Source organism: Trichosurus vulpecula, chromosome 7 (genome assembly GCF_011100635.1).
Source record: "Trichosurus vulpecula isolate mTriVul1 chromosome 7, mTriVul1.pri, whole genome shotgun sequence".
Taxonomy (NCBI): domain Eukaryota; kingdom Metazoa; phylum Chordata; class Mammalia; order Diprotodontia; family Phalangeridae; genus Trichosurus; species Trichosurus vulpecula.
The window spans coordinates 272,673,373-272,689,097 of record NC_050579.1 but is presented as its reverse complement, the minus strand read 5'-3'; the positions used below and the strand labels follow the sequence as shown (position 1 = coordinate 272,689,097).

The following is a 15,725-nucleotide window of genomic DNA, read 5'->3' as shown; positions in this document are numbered from 1 at the left end:
AAGGCTAGGGGCGCCCTGGGTTGAAACAGGCAGGTTAAGGGGGTTTGGGTAGAAGTCCTTTTAGCTTGTCTTTGCGTCCCCCGCCGGGCGCCCAGCACAGTGCCAGGCACTGGGTAAGCGCTCGATAATTGCTCATCGCTGGGAAAGGGAATGATTCCGGCTTTAGCCCGCCGCTCTGAGACGCCTCCAGGTGGGGACGTCCAGCCCTAGACGCGGCGGCCGGCAGAGATAAGAGCAGGGCACGTGGTCTGGCGGAGGAATCTGCCGCAAAAAGAAGTTTAACGTCCCCTCCCGGCCCTCCCGCAGGCCCCTCCCCCAGGCCTGCCCCGCCCCCGTCCCGGACCGCGGAGCGGATTGGCTCCTCTGGCGCTCCGTAGCGTGTCGTCATTGCTGTGCGACGGCAGGAAGTCAGTTGGGCCGGGCCAGGCCGTGCCGGGCCAGCGCTGGCGTCTTTCCCCTGGGCCCGGGGAAGGGCTCACGCTTTCCTCGGTCCCCGAGGGGCCGCGATGGACCGGGCAGGAAAGGGCTCCGCGTCACGCGAGGTGCCGGTCTTTGCCGCCGCCACCCCCGAGGCCTCCCCGGGAGCTGCCCGGCCGCCCGACGCGGCCCCGGAGGAGACGGACGGGAAGGGGAACGGGGACTGCAAGGAGGCTGCGGCCGAAGACGCCGAGGTGAGACTCCCCGCGGGCCTGGGGGCCACGGGGGCTCGGACCCCGCCCCCTTCTCGTCGGTGGCTGGAGAGGCCCAGGTTTGGAGCCGGGAGACCCGGGGCCCACGAGCGGCTCCCCCAGCCGGTGACCGAACCCCGGGCGTCGGCGGGATGTGGTGCCCTCCTTGGAGCCGGGGGGCGGACGTTAAACGGGGAGTGGAATCATGGCCTCTCCTAAGAAAGAATTGACGTTTTCTTTACTGGTCTGACTCCTGAGTAAAGTGGTTGCTGTCTTGGCGCGTCTACACTTGCTCTCCGCTTTTTCGTCAGACACGCCCTGGACTTGATTTGACTCGGGTCAAATCCTTGTACGTAGACACACACATAATAAACATATTAAATTTATTTTTAAATTTGTATTGCCATCATTTGCTTTTTATATTATTTTGTTTCCACATGTTACCCTCCTTTTTCTCCTCCCCTGAGAGCCATAAGTCTATGGCTGTGTAACCCATGGACAAGTCACTTGAGTAACTTCATCCTTTAATTGGAAGTACTACTACTTTCCCCCCTACGGCGCTGTTGCTTAATGAAGAAGCTACTTTGTAAACCCTAGAAGCACATTTGTGTTACGAATATGTGTGTTTTGTGTGAGCGTATCTTTGTAAATCTTCAGTATTTGTGTGTGTAAAAAACTCACGGATCTGTGATTTCATTGATTCAACAAGCGTACACGTAACTCTCAAAGCGTTTTCATGTATAAAAATCTCAAACGGATCTGATTTCATTCATTCATTCATTCATTCATGCTAGTCCGCTAGGCGAGGTGTTAATACGACAAACAGTTCTTGCTCTCAAAGAGCTTACGTTCTGGGGGGGGAGGAAAATCGGGATATATACAAAATAAATACAAAGTGATCTGGGTGAGCAGGAAGGAGCTAGCAACCGAAATGCCTTTTGAAGGCAGATGGCATTTGAGCGGATCTTTGAAAGAAGCTCCAGTTCCAGGAGGCAGAGGCGAGGAGGAAGCGCATTTCGGGTAGAGGGGGGAGCCTATATGCAAAGGAAAGGAGTAGGGGTACAGAATATTGTGTACGGAGAAAAGCAAATCGGTTAGTTTGAAGTATAGAATACGTGAAGGGGGAGTTTGCAAACCTAGGCTGGAGCCAGATTACAAAGGGCTTTTTAAAAGTCAGGTGCCTTGTCTTCTGCATGGATTCCTTTTGTGTACACTTGAGCTAATACAGCTGCATTTCCCTTTCTGTTCTTTTTAGTGAGGACCTCTTCTATAAAGCATATTCAGGACTATGATATTAAGAGTCTAAATGTGGTGGCTCCATTTTCCTTGATGGTGAAAAGAGTTTGCTGTATAAATCTTTGCAAGTCTTTTTCATCTTTCTTCTACTTGTTCTCTGTTCATTTTCATCCTTAAATGCCCCTGGAATAACTTGTCTTACAATTGAGTCTCTCTTCTAGGCTTTTTAAAGACAGGATTTACCCTTCCTACTTTCCTGTTTTATGTGGTAACACTGCTCATAATCTTCCATCACTCTTCACCTTGAGATTTTACAAATGAATTTATAATCTAAATTGCATCTAAACTCCCAAGGTCACTTCTATACCATGTTGAGTGTCTACCATATACAGAACACCCTGAGAGACACTGCAATGTATACAAAGATAATTAAAAGTGACTGCACTCAAGGAACTTATATCCTGTTAGCCTACTTAGGATGTGGGGGATAAGCATGAGAGAGAGAAATAATACAAGTATAGAAATAGCAAGGTATGGATGTTTGAGGCTTCAGAGAAAGGTATAATTACATCTGTGTGGTGGTCTCATAAGAGGTTTCATGCAGGAAATGGCATTTGAAGTGGACCTAGAAAAACAATTCTGAAAGGCAGATGCAGGACATAAGCATTTCAGAAAAGGGAAAGGAAAGTTGAAATGAGATGGTAAGAAAGCTAAGGGTGGCAAGAATAGACCAGATTGGTAGAGGCATAATTATATATAACACAATCAGTCAGAAGTAAGACTAGAAAGGTGAGTGAGAAGCCAGAGCAAGAAGGGCTTAAGTGGCAGACTGAAGAGTTGGCTGAAACATGACACCAGTGACACATACTGAGCTCCCAATACACTAAAACCCACAGATTTTTGTTTTCAAACTATAAATAATCCTCACCAGCCTGTACGTCAGAAGTTGATTGTCTTAACCCAGTGTAAGACTTGACATTTCCTTATTAAGTTTGGCCCATTGCCCCAGCCTGTCAAGATGTTTTTAATCCTGATTCTGTCATTCAGCGTTAGCGTCCCCCCCAGCTTTGGATTATAAACAAACTTAGGATCTTGCTGTTTGTCCCTTTAACATCTTTATCAAGAGCTTCTATAAACAGTACAGAATGAGTCTAACTATCCAGCTGGTGTCAAATCTGTCTCACTGTTACCATCTGGTCCACATCTCTCCTCTGGGTGAATGAGATAGTTTAAGATGCTTGCTGAAATCTAGGTAACACTTCACAGCTTCTCCATATCTACTAGTTCAATGACGCCCAGCATTCCAAGGTTTTAAGCCCAGGTGACTAAGAGGTACAAGCTTACCCCTACATAGTACCCTGACCAGCATTCTATTAAAACATTATAATTTATTAAATATTTAATACCAAACCCTCATGGAATCTCATTCTCCGTTGATTAATTATACCTATAGTATAATTATACCCTATAGTATTCATCTAACCCCCTTTTTTGAGATACTGTGTCTCAGAAACTTTAGCAAGGGTGCTAGTAAGTTGGAGAAGAGAAAATAATAAATTTGATTTTGAGTAACATCCAGTGGAGGTGTTAAATAGGCAGTTGGGAATATATTATTAGAAATTAAAGATTTCCTGAATCACAGGCAGGAACTGTGGCCCATTCAGAGTTGGTTGCCCACTTACGTCCATCACCTACTTTTGAGGTCAGATTTAAAGCTGAAAAGGAACATAAAGGGGTCATCTGTTTAAGACCTTTCAAACACAGAATTGCTTGAAGCACTGAGATGTCACACATCTACTTAGAGGCAGGACTTGAACCCAGGTCTTTTTGACTCCAGAGCCATTTCTCTTCAATACCTGGATCAGGGTATGGAAGTATGATATGGGTTGGGCAAGCCCAGTAGTCAAAACCAAATGCTACTGGGTGAATTCATACTGAGGTGCTAAAGGTTAATATACCAGATATGCCTTTACTCTCACACAACATGTAATTGGTTGATGTGCTTGCAGTCATGAGACTTTCTCTGCCTCATGTTGGTCCTGGAATATCTACAAATTTGGGGGAGGATTAATCCTGGAACTATGATATCCCATTCCTATTTCCCAGGACCAGAATTAGACATTTGAGACCTAGGGTGGCAGTGGGACCAAAAAAAATACGTAGATTCACCTTATATCCAGCAAAATGGTAGATCTATATACCATGGTAGGTAGTTTTAAAACATAAGCCCGACTATTCCTTTAAAGCCCTGTACAAAGGTAAAATTATTTGCTGGTAAAAAGTATTAGTTTGCTGAGGGGTAGGTTGGAATGAGGGCTGAAATGTGATATGTGTGGATTTTAATTATATCATTCCATTATCATTAATAACACATGATTAAGAAAAAGAATTGTATAATAGTTCAGATGTAATGTAATTTTATTTTTTCATATGTTAAACATTTCCCCTAAGAGACCATTAGCTCCTTGAGGGAAGCAACCTACCCAACACAATAGGTGCTCAATAAATGGTTTATTCTTCCTAATTTTTAATGATATCATCAAATCCAGTCAGCCTGGAAAGCCAACCAACTGAATAAGCTGGTTTCTTTAATTTGTCCTATCTGCTCAAGGGCCAGGAAGAATCAGATTTAACAGGAACTGGAAGGGAGGACTCATCATTACTTCCTGCAGCCAAGAAGATGAAGATAGAAACTAAAGACAGGAAAGAGAAAAAGCACAAAGTAGATGAAGATGAAATTCAGAAGATGCAGTGAGTTACCTTCCCATATCATCTTCTCTGAAAGCTCAGATTTGTCCAAAAAAAAGTTTAAACCTGGTAACTTCTGTACTGGTTTCGGTATAATTCACAAAATTTAACTTTTACCATAAATCTAAAGTATTAAAGGATTAAACTGACAAGCTGCAAAGTTGGCTTCTAGAAACACTGCCCTTTTGGAAGGCATATAAAGTACACGCTGTAACTCTGGGACACATTTGTGCCCAATGTGGTGGTCAGGCTAAAATCCATTTTCCTGCTTCACTGCTGCTTCTCTTGAAGTGAGAAGTATGGTGCACTCTGATTTGGTACGAGCTCACTGAGACAAAGAACTGTTTTCTGAATCTCCCACCTCAAAATATATTTCCATGTACATCAAGGGAACTCAGGTATTTCCCTTATTTTCTCCTCAGAATCCTGGTTTCTTCCTTTTCTGAAGAACAGCTAAACCGCTACGAAGTATACCGTCGATCAGCATTCCCTAAGGCTGCTACCAAACAGGTAAGGATGGACTGATGTGTTTCACTGTCCTCACCCATTAGGATGAAGCCAGATTTAGAGGCTGGCACTGAGAAGCAAAGATGAAAACCTAGATAATACAGGTGGAAAAAATAGTTTTCCCTCAATTATGTGGGTAATAGCAGTTTTGTTTCTGGTGATTCTATTTCAAACGATCAAAGGAGATAGTCATTAAAAGTGCTTTGTAAACCTTGGAGCTTCCTGAATTATTCTAAGACTTAAATATCTTAATCTTAAAAATGCTTTGTCTTTCAAGCTGATCCAGTCTATTACTGGCACCTCAGTATCTCAGAGTGTCGTCATCGCTATGTCAGGCATCTCTAAGGTATTCGTTGGGGAAGTGGTAGAAGAAGGTGAGTAAAGCCTGATATACTAGGTGTTATTGTAAACGTTGGCTTGAATCCTTAATGCTTTTATTTTCAAGAAAAATATTAAGGGACCATATGTGTTTGTTTTTGACTTGGACTTTACTAGTGAGCTCCCTTAGCAGTGTAGATTCCCATTTGCATTGTGTTAGAGCAAATGGGAAGTGCTGTATATTCACATAAGTATGGCCTCCATGCATTCTGATTTTCTCCAGACCCCATCTTAAATTCTTTGGGGGGGGGGGCAGGGCAATTGGGGTTAAGTGACTTGCCCAACGTCACACAGCTAGTACATGTGTCAAGTGTCTGAGTCCGGATTTGAACTCACTTCGCCACCCAGCTGCCCCTCCAGACCCCTATCTTAAACTGCTAAAGGTGTGTAGGAAAACTCTGCCTCCTTAGCCCAGAGAAGTGAAGCTGACTCTTTGGTCCTGGTGAGGGGGAGGGGTGGGGGTGGGGGTGCAGCACACCTGTTACTGGTACCATGGTGAAGTACACCAGAGAACTGAAAGAAGTGGCCACAGTGGGGACACACACACACACACACAGCCCCTGACAGTAGTGAATCTTCATCAACTATCTCTAGTCTAAATAAAACCTCTAGCAAGTGAAATTACTCTTGTAATTTGAGTCACTTTTAAACGGAGGTGTGCTTTAAACAGTCACCTGGGATTAAATCTCCCACTGCCAGGTAAGGAGCAGCATTCTGCTGTAGAAACAAGCACCTCTTGCCTGTTTCCACAGCTCGCTCAAGAGGTGAAGGAAAAGTTAGAGGGGTCAAAAGAAATCAGATTGTAAGTTCATATGTAGTAATTAAATGCTTTTCTCTTGGATTTTTTCTAGCTTTGGATGTGTGTGAGAAATGGGGAGAGTTACCACCACTACAGCCTAAACACATGCGGGAAGCTGTTCGAAGGCTCAAGTCAAAGGGGAAGATTCCTAACTCAAAGCACAAAAAAATTATCCTTCACTAGGTCTAGGAGCCTCCTAAGCTCTACTACTAAAAATGGAAAGACTGACTTCCATACTTCCTTCCACTGAGGCACTGTGTACATCGAACATCTGCCCCCAAATCTTCAAGCCCCAAGTTACCTGGTAGAGAAGTGCAGCCACTTTCAGATTTGTTTCCTGTCAATGTAGGACCATTTAGTTCAGGTTGGGATTGGTGAAAACTCTTACTTGGCTAACTGAAAAGGGGGAATGTTCTGCTTTCCAATGGGTAAAAGTCTTCTAAGGATCAGTCTTCTTGATTAATTTCAAGAGTACCTTGTTTTGCAAGTTTCACATTGGAACCCCAAACTGCAACCCCTCAGGGCTTCAGATCTGGTTTGACGTTGATAACAGGCCAGAAATTTCTAACATGTAAAATGTGACAGTTTAGTTTACAACATTAGCAACAGGTGGAATGACAGAATAGTTTTACTGCCTTGTCAAAATTAAACATTATCACGTGGTTTTTGGTGTATGATCGTTAAACTGTTTTCTAACTTGGGACATTTGTACTTTGATTTGTGTATTCAAAACTTGTCATCCGCAGGGATGATTGGGGTGTGGAAAAATGGTTCCTGTTCTCACCTTCCATAGCTTTCTGTCCAGGATATAGATGATTTTTTCTTAACCTTCTCAATGTAAACATCTGAAAATACTTCATCTGGCATTACTATTAATCTGACTCATCTCACATAGAAAGGGTTCATAAATGCATTTGAAGCAAGATTAAAAGGCTGCTTTCAGTTCCTCTCAGACAGACAGACAATAGGCAATGCTGTTCAGTAAGTTTAATTTACCATTTTTCCAGGTGGTTCACAGAACCAGTACACACATGGAAATATTAGATATTGCAACATTCAAATTCCTAATACTGACTAGGATTCTGGTTCAGCAGATACATCCACACTGTTTCCTCAGACAGAGGAGAGTGAAGTGACTTTATGGACAGTGATCAGCGTAACAAGGCCAATTCCAAACTTTGGGAATCCCCAGAAGTTGTTTACTTTCTGTTGTGTATCACTGGGAAAAAGGGAAGGCATTGTTTTCATCACAATTCAAGCAGAATGGTTCTTAATTTTTCTTACTAAGGTAGAAGCTCTGCCTAGCAAATGTGAAACAGGAATTATTAGAAGAGATCCATCTGCTAGCCTGATTTTGAATATCTACTACTAAGACAAAGGGTTTTCCAAATCAGGTTCCCTCAGCCTACATGTAAGATGCTTTAGTGGTTTCCACAAGGAAAAGATTCAAGACTCTTAAGTCTTGATCAAAATTCAATAAATTAAACCAAATCAACTTTTACTATGAATGTATAAAAGCAGGAACCTCTGCTCCAACTATACTTTTGAGCATTGAGGGCTGATGGGTCACAATGGACCACCACTGTCAGTGGTGCCCGGTAAGGCTCGTAGTTAGGGCTGCAATGATTTCTAAGTAATTTGGAAAGAACACATTTACATATTTGCTACTTAGCAAACAGTGTCACAGTGAAGAGACTTATGGAAGAGTTTGACTCCTGAGCTTCCAAAATTAAAGGGCTTATTCTATGTCCCTTTTCAAAATCTAAAGGTCTTAAGAGCTTTACCTGATGCTGGAGTGTTAGTTGCTTCCCACTATCCACATGATGGAAGAAGAGGAAATTATTTAATAGATGACAGTGGCTACTACCCAAACCTGATTAATGGGATTAATCCTTGATTACTAATTGGAGAGCAGAAGAGGTAACTAGATGCCATGTTTAAGTTTCCTGAAAGTATGCTACCAATATCCAGGCAGGTCTCTCAGCAAACAGTGACAATGTATTAACTGAAAAGTGACCAAGGCCTTTGTCTCTGGGGCTGTGACGTAACATCATAACATGGCACAGCTTTTACGTTTCTTTATAAATGCGATGAATCCCTCCATCACTTAACATTTCAAGTTACCTTCTTTCCAATTCACAACATACTCAGCCCTAGTTTTATCCAGTTTAAATTGATTACCTATAAGCACCTATCGAAGTGTCTAGCACCTGCATTCGAATTCCACACGCAAGGACCAATCTATAGAGCTATGAAAAAAGCAAGGCATACAGTGAGATCTATGACAATTCCAGGGTCAAACTGAGTCAGGAAAAGCTAGTCATAAAATGCAAAGAATATACTCCTCCATTTGCCATAGGTCAGAATAACTGAACCCTAGCAACGAGCTGGCTGAGTTGCAAAAGCATTCTGGTGTCAAATTCAACCTCTCCGGACACGGAAGCAGCAGTAGCTACGGCATTTACACAGTATCTCACTGACTGGAGAAGGTCCCGTGTTTAAGTCCCTGCAGCAATGTAAACGAGAAGTCTGCATGACAAATTTAGATGATACAACTTTAAGTGCTTCATGAGAGCAGAATATAAAGACACGTTGAAGGACAGCAAAGCTGCGGTTTGGACGAAGACAGAGCTGCTGAGGATTGTCTACATTTGTCTTGTTCACAGCTTCTTCACCGTTTCATGTACAGGAGGTCAAACTGTTCAAAGGCTGGGCCCCTCCAAGGCCAAGGAACCAGAGAAGAAGCGGGCAGAGAGACACTGCAACTCTCCCCCCATCACTTTCAGCAACACACCCGGCAAGGGACTACTGAGTTTTCACATTCATTAAGAAAAAGTCTTCTTTCCTCCCTTAATACAGGGCAGTTGAGAAGCCATGGAAGACAGTGATTAGATGGTGTCATCCTAGTAAAGCTAGGGAGAGATGACCTGTACTACCTTCCCCAAGGGAAATTTCAAGACACAATGGCAGACGCTGCCTGGTAGAAGGAAGCCAAAAAACTCGAGGTCTTTGCCACTCTGCCCTGCCTTTTACCCTAGGAGTTGGCAGGACACTATTAAGGTGATAGCCTTAATCATAATTTGGCACTTTTATTTATCCAACTATGACCCACTGTTAATTTTTGCCAGATGATGTCCATTATAAACTTTTCCCCATTTTCTTTGTAGGGGAAGAAAAAAACAATTAGCTGTGAGATGTTTATTCCATCTAAGTGAGTATGAGACAACCTCATTTTCAACTTTGTGGTTTTTTTTCAATCCCCTTACAAACACAAGAAATGCTCACTTGGTCAGACCAAAAATCCATTCCACTTGATCTGTTGTGGGAGAACATGGTTGCCCATTGTGATGTACACCCCCAAAGCTCTAACTTCCTCTGACAGCTAATTAGGAGGCTATCATACATGAATTTATCTCAAGACTTCTCATAAGCAACCTACTTATACTCTCTGCCTGTACCAAGCAGGACATATTCCACCAATCCATAGTAACTTTAGAAAAATCTGGTGTTGAACCTTGCCAAACTTTTTAAAAGTCTAATTTAGCTACTCAAAGAACAAATCAAGCAGTTTCATCCTCAATGAGTTACGGATATAAAACTTAAATTATCCTATCTAGTATCGATTTTACCAGCTTGCCTGGTTACGGTTAACCAACAGATACACTTCCTGGGTCTGCACATCATGGAGGCAGCCTGCTTAGAAGAGGAAAGGCAAGTTCTTCTGAGGGAGAAGAGGCAATACATGGCCAACAGGGTTTACTTCCCCCAGAAAAAAGTCACAGTTACAAAGGAAGCAAGGCTTGGCCATGTTGCATATTTATACTAAAGGCTAGAAACAGTACTAGCTTCCACCCTGGTAAATACTAAGAGAACAGCTGCCTAGTCACACTCTCATCTACTAAATACGAAGGGTGGGGAAAGGGAAGAAGTGATGAGGGTTGGGGCTGGAATTGTAAAGGCCAAGAATACCAGGGCTCAAAACCAAGAATATTACTCATCTGGAACCCACTTCTACCAGATCAGACCTTCCACTCAGCTCTCGGTTTACCATTTTTGTTGTTTTGAGTTTTAAACAAACTTACAGAAGGAAGAGACAATGTTGGCATTGCACCCTTGTTTACTACTATTACGTTACCACAATGAGTTTGGTTCCTTCTCATATCTAACAAACCTTCCTGAAAAATCTGATGGCAGTATATATGCAAAGATGAAATATGTTCAGCTCCTTTTCCAAAACTGGTACGGTGCTGTCCCTTTCTCTCACCATGCCTAAGGTGTTCCCTCTGGATCTTCTCGGGCTCCATCCATCCCTCTGCACCCATCACTGTGCTGTCCTACTCCCTGGGGAGCTGCAACTTCCTCAGTTGGGGCTCAAGGCCAGGTTGGTTCAGTTTTGCTACAGGAAGCTCTGAGACGTGATCTTTGGTGGTTCTTTCTGAGGACACTGGAAGGGGCAATGTCTTCTCTGTTATACAAACTCATGTTAAGGAGGGAGCAAATATTTTTGCAAAGACACCAGGAGGTGAAATGGTCCTCCACGCTGAAAGTCTCCAGCCCACTAGCAAGTGGAGCTTTAGACAGGCTGTGAATGGCACTGGAACAGTGAGAACCACACACAAAGCTTCCCACACCCCTGGGGCTGGATATAGCCACCCTGTCTTTGGCTGGAACAGCTGGCAGGAATGAAACATGCCCCAAAGGGCAGATTCAGGAATTCCTGCTCTCCCTCCAGCATAGTCAACATGAGATGGAGCTCTTCTCCTTCTGTAGGGCTGCTGCTGGTGTTATTTCCCGGGGGCAGAGGCAGCTGGTGTTACTGCTGTCAAAGCTGGAACAGAGGATTGTATTTCCTGATTTCTTGTAGAAGCTTCTCTTTGTCTTTGTTGGCACAGGCTAATGCTTGCTTCGTGGCTAAAAGGTCCTTCTGTAGGGTGGACAGCTCCTTCACCTGAGTAGTAAGAAATCAAAGGTTATGGCATAATGGAAGATCTGATTTGTAGTCACTAGGCTTGGATTCGAATTCTAGCTCCTCCATTTATGGACAACAAGCAAGTTCTTTGGCCTTCAGAAGGATATGGACTCTGACCACTAAGGTCCTTTCCAACTTTAAATCTGTGATCTTATGAATATTGTATTACTATACTGATTCTCTTCAACATGACTACACTGCATCCCAGGGAAATATTTAATTAGGATTTATGTGCCAAGATCTAAACAGCACATCTGGGACAACAGCTAGAATGCGTGATCGGCAGCCATTCATTTGAATGAATGTGACTGTGTGCTACTTGGCCCCTCTTTGGAGCTGATGCTACCAGAAGAGAAGAGCTCAAACTACCAAGCTGCCACAAAGCAACACTTTCCAGCCCTCCAAGGGCTTCGCTGCCTAGACTACAAACACCTGTGAATTTGTGGGGGCCACATCCTGCTTGACCAGGTCTTTACCTGCTGTCCAAAGAGCATTCCTGTAGGCAATCCAACCACCTGTTCCTCTGAGTGTTGCTTTTTCTCATGCTGAGGTCCTTCTGATGATGGCTCGTCCTGGGCAGCAGCTGGATAAAAAAGCAACGGCATAGGATCAAACTGTGGCCTCGAAGCAAGTAGATTCCAGAGTTCTTACAAAGAAAAAAAAGAGGGAAGAGGGGAGGACATGCCCAAGATGGATGCAAGATCTACTGACCTACTATGTGGAAGACACCATTATCATCCCGCTTCACCACAATATGCTCCAAGGCCAAAGTGACGGGGACAGGTCCTGGGGATGTGGGGTAAACTGGGGGGCTATCATCCTATAGAAAAGGAGAAACAGCGTCCTGATGTCCCCAGCCTGGCCCTGGCAGGCTACTGGAGCACCTTCTTCCCAAGAAGCTTGACTTTTCACATCTGTTAATTTCTTAGAACATTCTCATCATCTACAAGGGGCAAGGATGATTCTCCCCTATTTTACATGAGGAACTAAGGACACACAACAAATTAGTGACAGCTGGAATGAGAAACAAAGTTTTCTGACTCTGAGGGCCAGGGTGCCTTGCTAAGAGAAAGGAGATTTGGTGAATGAGCCTTTGCTTCCACTGCTAGACAAATTTCGCACACAACCCATTTTCACTCATTCACCAAACACGTATTAAACACTTCCTCTGTGCAAATCACAGCATCACTAAGAAAAACAAGAAGTTTAGGTCATGGTCCCTAACCTCATGAAGCTTATAGTCTAGTGGGGATACAAGATCCCAACAGGGACGGTTATAAGACATAATATCACATGACAAATACACTTACTAAACCATACAGTGCTACGTGACACCTGAGGGAGGCAGGGAAATCACTACAAAGCCTGGCTGCGCATCTCTAGGTTGACTCATCTAAGCACCCTATCAACAAAGGCCCCAGAGCCAAGGAAAATGCAAAGTTTTTTCCTCACTTTCAAGGTGATGCTCATGTTCAACAGCTCAATTTGCATAGGGATAACCACAGGGATCTCCTCATCCTCCAAGAAGGGCCCCAGGCCGGTGAGCACCGAAGTGAACAATTCCAGACTGCCGCCGTGGAGCAAGAGGTGAAGGAAACCACTCTTTGAGGCCAGCGGAGAGTGAACCGCAGCACAGGGTCCCACCTCGAATCGGAGGCCCACAGCTGGCTTGGTGTGGCTCGTCTTCAGAGCTGGGGATTCTAGCAGGGAACACAGAAGGCAAGTCACTCTGATGACCCAGTCAAGACCTATCCTCGGGACAAGAACCAGTAACTTGTGAGCAATGCTTAAGATACAGGACCTTCTGCTCAATGAGATCTCTTCCTTTCTCAGGACTCTGGTTTCCTTGTCAATATAAACATACCCCAGAAAAAAAACCAAACATATCCTCACTTATCCTACATTTGTAAGTTCCCCCCACCTTTTTTTTTAAGGACAATGATTATTTAAAGATGGATCCTAGATGCTGATGAAGTTGAGAGTGCAGATGCAGATGTCAACAGAAATGCAGACTAAGACAAGTCTACACCTGGTGTGTGTTCTATTCTTCAAAGTAAAAGGAAACATGGGAAAGGAATCAAAATTCAGATCTGCTTCTGCCGCAGAAAGATGCCATCATTCTCCAGCTCAAAAGAGGCTTCCATGGGATTCTTCCTCCCTCAGAGGTCTCCCAGAGAGAGTGAGAAGGCTCAGCACTGAGGAGGATGTCATGGGAACACACTTGCCATAAGGAGAGAGAACAATACATCACCGTGCACATACAATGATAGAATAACTTGGCTTTCATATTCATTAGCTCATTTGATATAATCACCCGAAAGCGTAGCCAGAGTAGCTCCTATTATCCCAATTTTGTAGACAAGAAACAGGAATATCAAAGAACTGACCTGAGGCCAGATCTAGAACCTTTATTCAAATGCCCTTTGTACTAAGTATCTCAGAGGAAAACGGGGCTAATGACCCATCAGACAAATTCTACCAAGCCTCTTAGAGCAGGAGTGACCCTCACCTGGGCACTGCTCATGCAGGAACTGCCAAAGACTCACAATGCCTGGCTGCTGGAGGACTAGCTCCTCTGACTGCAGGGCCACGGCAAAGTCCTGATCTCGTGCTTCAACACCAAGAGCCAGCTGGCTTACCTTTAGGACCAGAACTGATACCTGGAAAGAGAAGATCATCAAGGTATGAAACTTACAGCAACCAAGGTTAATGGGCTGTCCCCTGCTCATGAAGAAGAAATGAAGGACAACTAACCGGCTGAAGAATAGGGTCTCTCTTGCTAGGTGAAACTGAGCTATTCACCTCTGGAGATATCAGGCCACCATCATTTACTCTGGGGCTCTCTTGGTTACCACTATCATCCAATGCTGGTGGGAGCTGTTCTGGGGGTATTAATTCCAATCCAGACTCTGTAAGAAAAAGCATTTGGGAAGTGGCCCAGATGTCAAAGGACACAATCCAAAGCCCACTGGAGCTGCTAAATAACTTAATGACCAGTGTCCTCTCTCCCTAAGTTCCAGCAAAATACTAACCAATACATTTATAATGGTGCAAAGATAAAGTCTGAGGTATAATTTCTTTTTTTTTTTTTTTTTTTTGCTTTTTGGCAGGGCAATTGGGGTTAAGTGACTTGCCCAAGGTCACACAGCTAGTACATGTGTCAAGTGTCTGAGGCCGGATTTGAACCCAGGTCCTCCTGACTCCAGGGCCGGTGCTCTACTGACTGCACCACCTAGCTGCCCCCTGAGGTATAATTTCAATTTTATTCTACTAAGTTAGAAATCTGTCATTTTTTTAAGTTAAGAAAATTTATATGTTTTATGAGGTTTTAACTCTTGAATCCTGCTGTCTTGAATTCACATAGGATGATATGCCAGAGATGAATACAGGCATTAATGAGGGCATGGATTCCTGAAGGTTTCCCTAAACTCGGCTTTTACTTACCAGATTCCAAAAGCATTACAAAGCTATCACTTCCATCACTGTCCACTGAAAGCCTATCTTCAGGGCCACCACCATCCTGGGAGACACCGTCAAGTGACTGCTGGGACACTGTCCTCTTTATTGAGAAATAACGAAGCTTGGCAGCTCCTCCGCTCACTGAGGTTCCTCCCTCCTCCACCTTGGCCATGGGCTCCCTGTTTTCAAAAATAACACATAGACATTATATTTATTCTTCCCAAAGCCATCTACAGTGACATGAACAGGACTTCATGTATCACCCGCTACACAACAGGGATCATGACTTTCTTTAATACCTGCCAACTTGAATTCACCTAGTTTAGTCCAGAATCTATGTATTTTTTCTCACTCTATCCCTAAAACCACCTTCTCTATCACCTCTCACACCTTTAGCTGCTGTCAGACTGTTAGAAGAAATGAGAATATATATATATATATATACACACACACATACACCTCTTCTTTCATGAGAGGAGTAGTGAGGGACTGTGGGTAAAAACTGGTGCACAGGTTGTCCGCTGGGCTGTGTTGGTTTTATTTAACTCTTCTTTTTCCTCTGTTACAAAGAGACTCATAGGATGGGGAATGGTGGTGGTGGGGGGGAGTTTATGGATATCCCCTTAACGACTGCAATATTTTAAAAAATATATTACTAATACAGTGATAGTGAAATTGTGAACCGATCCAACCATTTTGGAGAGCAATTGGGAATTATACCCAAAGAGTTAAAAAAAACAAACTGTGTTTATCCTTTGACCCAGCCAATACCACCACTAGGTCTGTTTCCCAAGGAGATAGGGGAAAAAGGAAAAGAACTTATATGTTCTAAAATATTTCTAGCAGCTCTCTTTGTGGTGGCAAAGAGCTGGAAAGTGAGGGGATGCCCATCCATTGGGAAATGGCTGGATAAGCGGTGGTATAGGATTGTGCTGTAAGAAATAACAAGCAGTTTGGTTTT

At 43.7% G+C, this 15,725-nt stretch overlaps 2 protein-coding genes across 2 annotated transcripts in view; one reads left to right on the top strand and one right to left on the bottom strand.

Annotated features, from left to right (window-relative positions):
• The first annotated feature begins 420 nt into the window (after positions 1 to 420).
• TAF11 (TATA-box binding protein associated factor 11) lies at positions 421 to 7,021 on the top strand. Its single transcript, XM_036766489.1, has 5 exons — positions 421 to 671; positions 4,516 to 4,655; positions 5,075 to 5,162; positions 5,437 to 5,533; positions 6,389 to 7,021. The coding sequence occupies exons 1-5, from the start codon at positions 507 to 509 to the stop codon at positions 6,517 to 6,519; spliced, it is 621 nt and encodes a 206-aa protein (XP_036622384.1). The 5' UTR covers positions 421 to 506; the 3' UTR covers positions 6,520 to 7,021.
• A 287-nt stretch (positions 7,022 to 7,308) lies between these two features.
• UHRF1BP1 (UHRF1 binding protein 1) overlaps positions 7,309 to 15,725 on the bottom strand; it is a 63,701-nt gene continuing 55,284 nt past the window's right edge. Inside the window, exons 15-21 of the mRNA XM_036766488.1 lie at positions 14,750 to 14,943; positions 14,060 to 14,214; positions 13,815 to 13,965; positions 12,758 to 13,005; positions 12,017 to 12,125; positions 11,782 to 11,888; positions 7,309 to 11,284 (exon numbers count right to left, since the gene is read on the bottom strand). Of these exons, the coding sequence (XP_036622383.1) occupies positions 11,159 to 11,284; positions 11,782 to 11,888; positions 12,017 to 12,125; positions 12,758 to 13,005; positions 13,815 to 13,965; positions 14,060 to 14,214; positions 14,750 to 14,943 (1,090 nt within the window). The 3' untranslated portion in view covers positions 7,309 to 11,158. The remainder of the gene's footprint in view (positions 11,285 to 11,781; positions 11,889 to 12,016; positions 12,126 to 12,757; positions 13,006 to 13,814; positions 13,966 to 14,059; positions 14,215 to 14,749; positions 14,944 to 15,725) is intronic.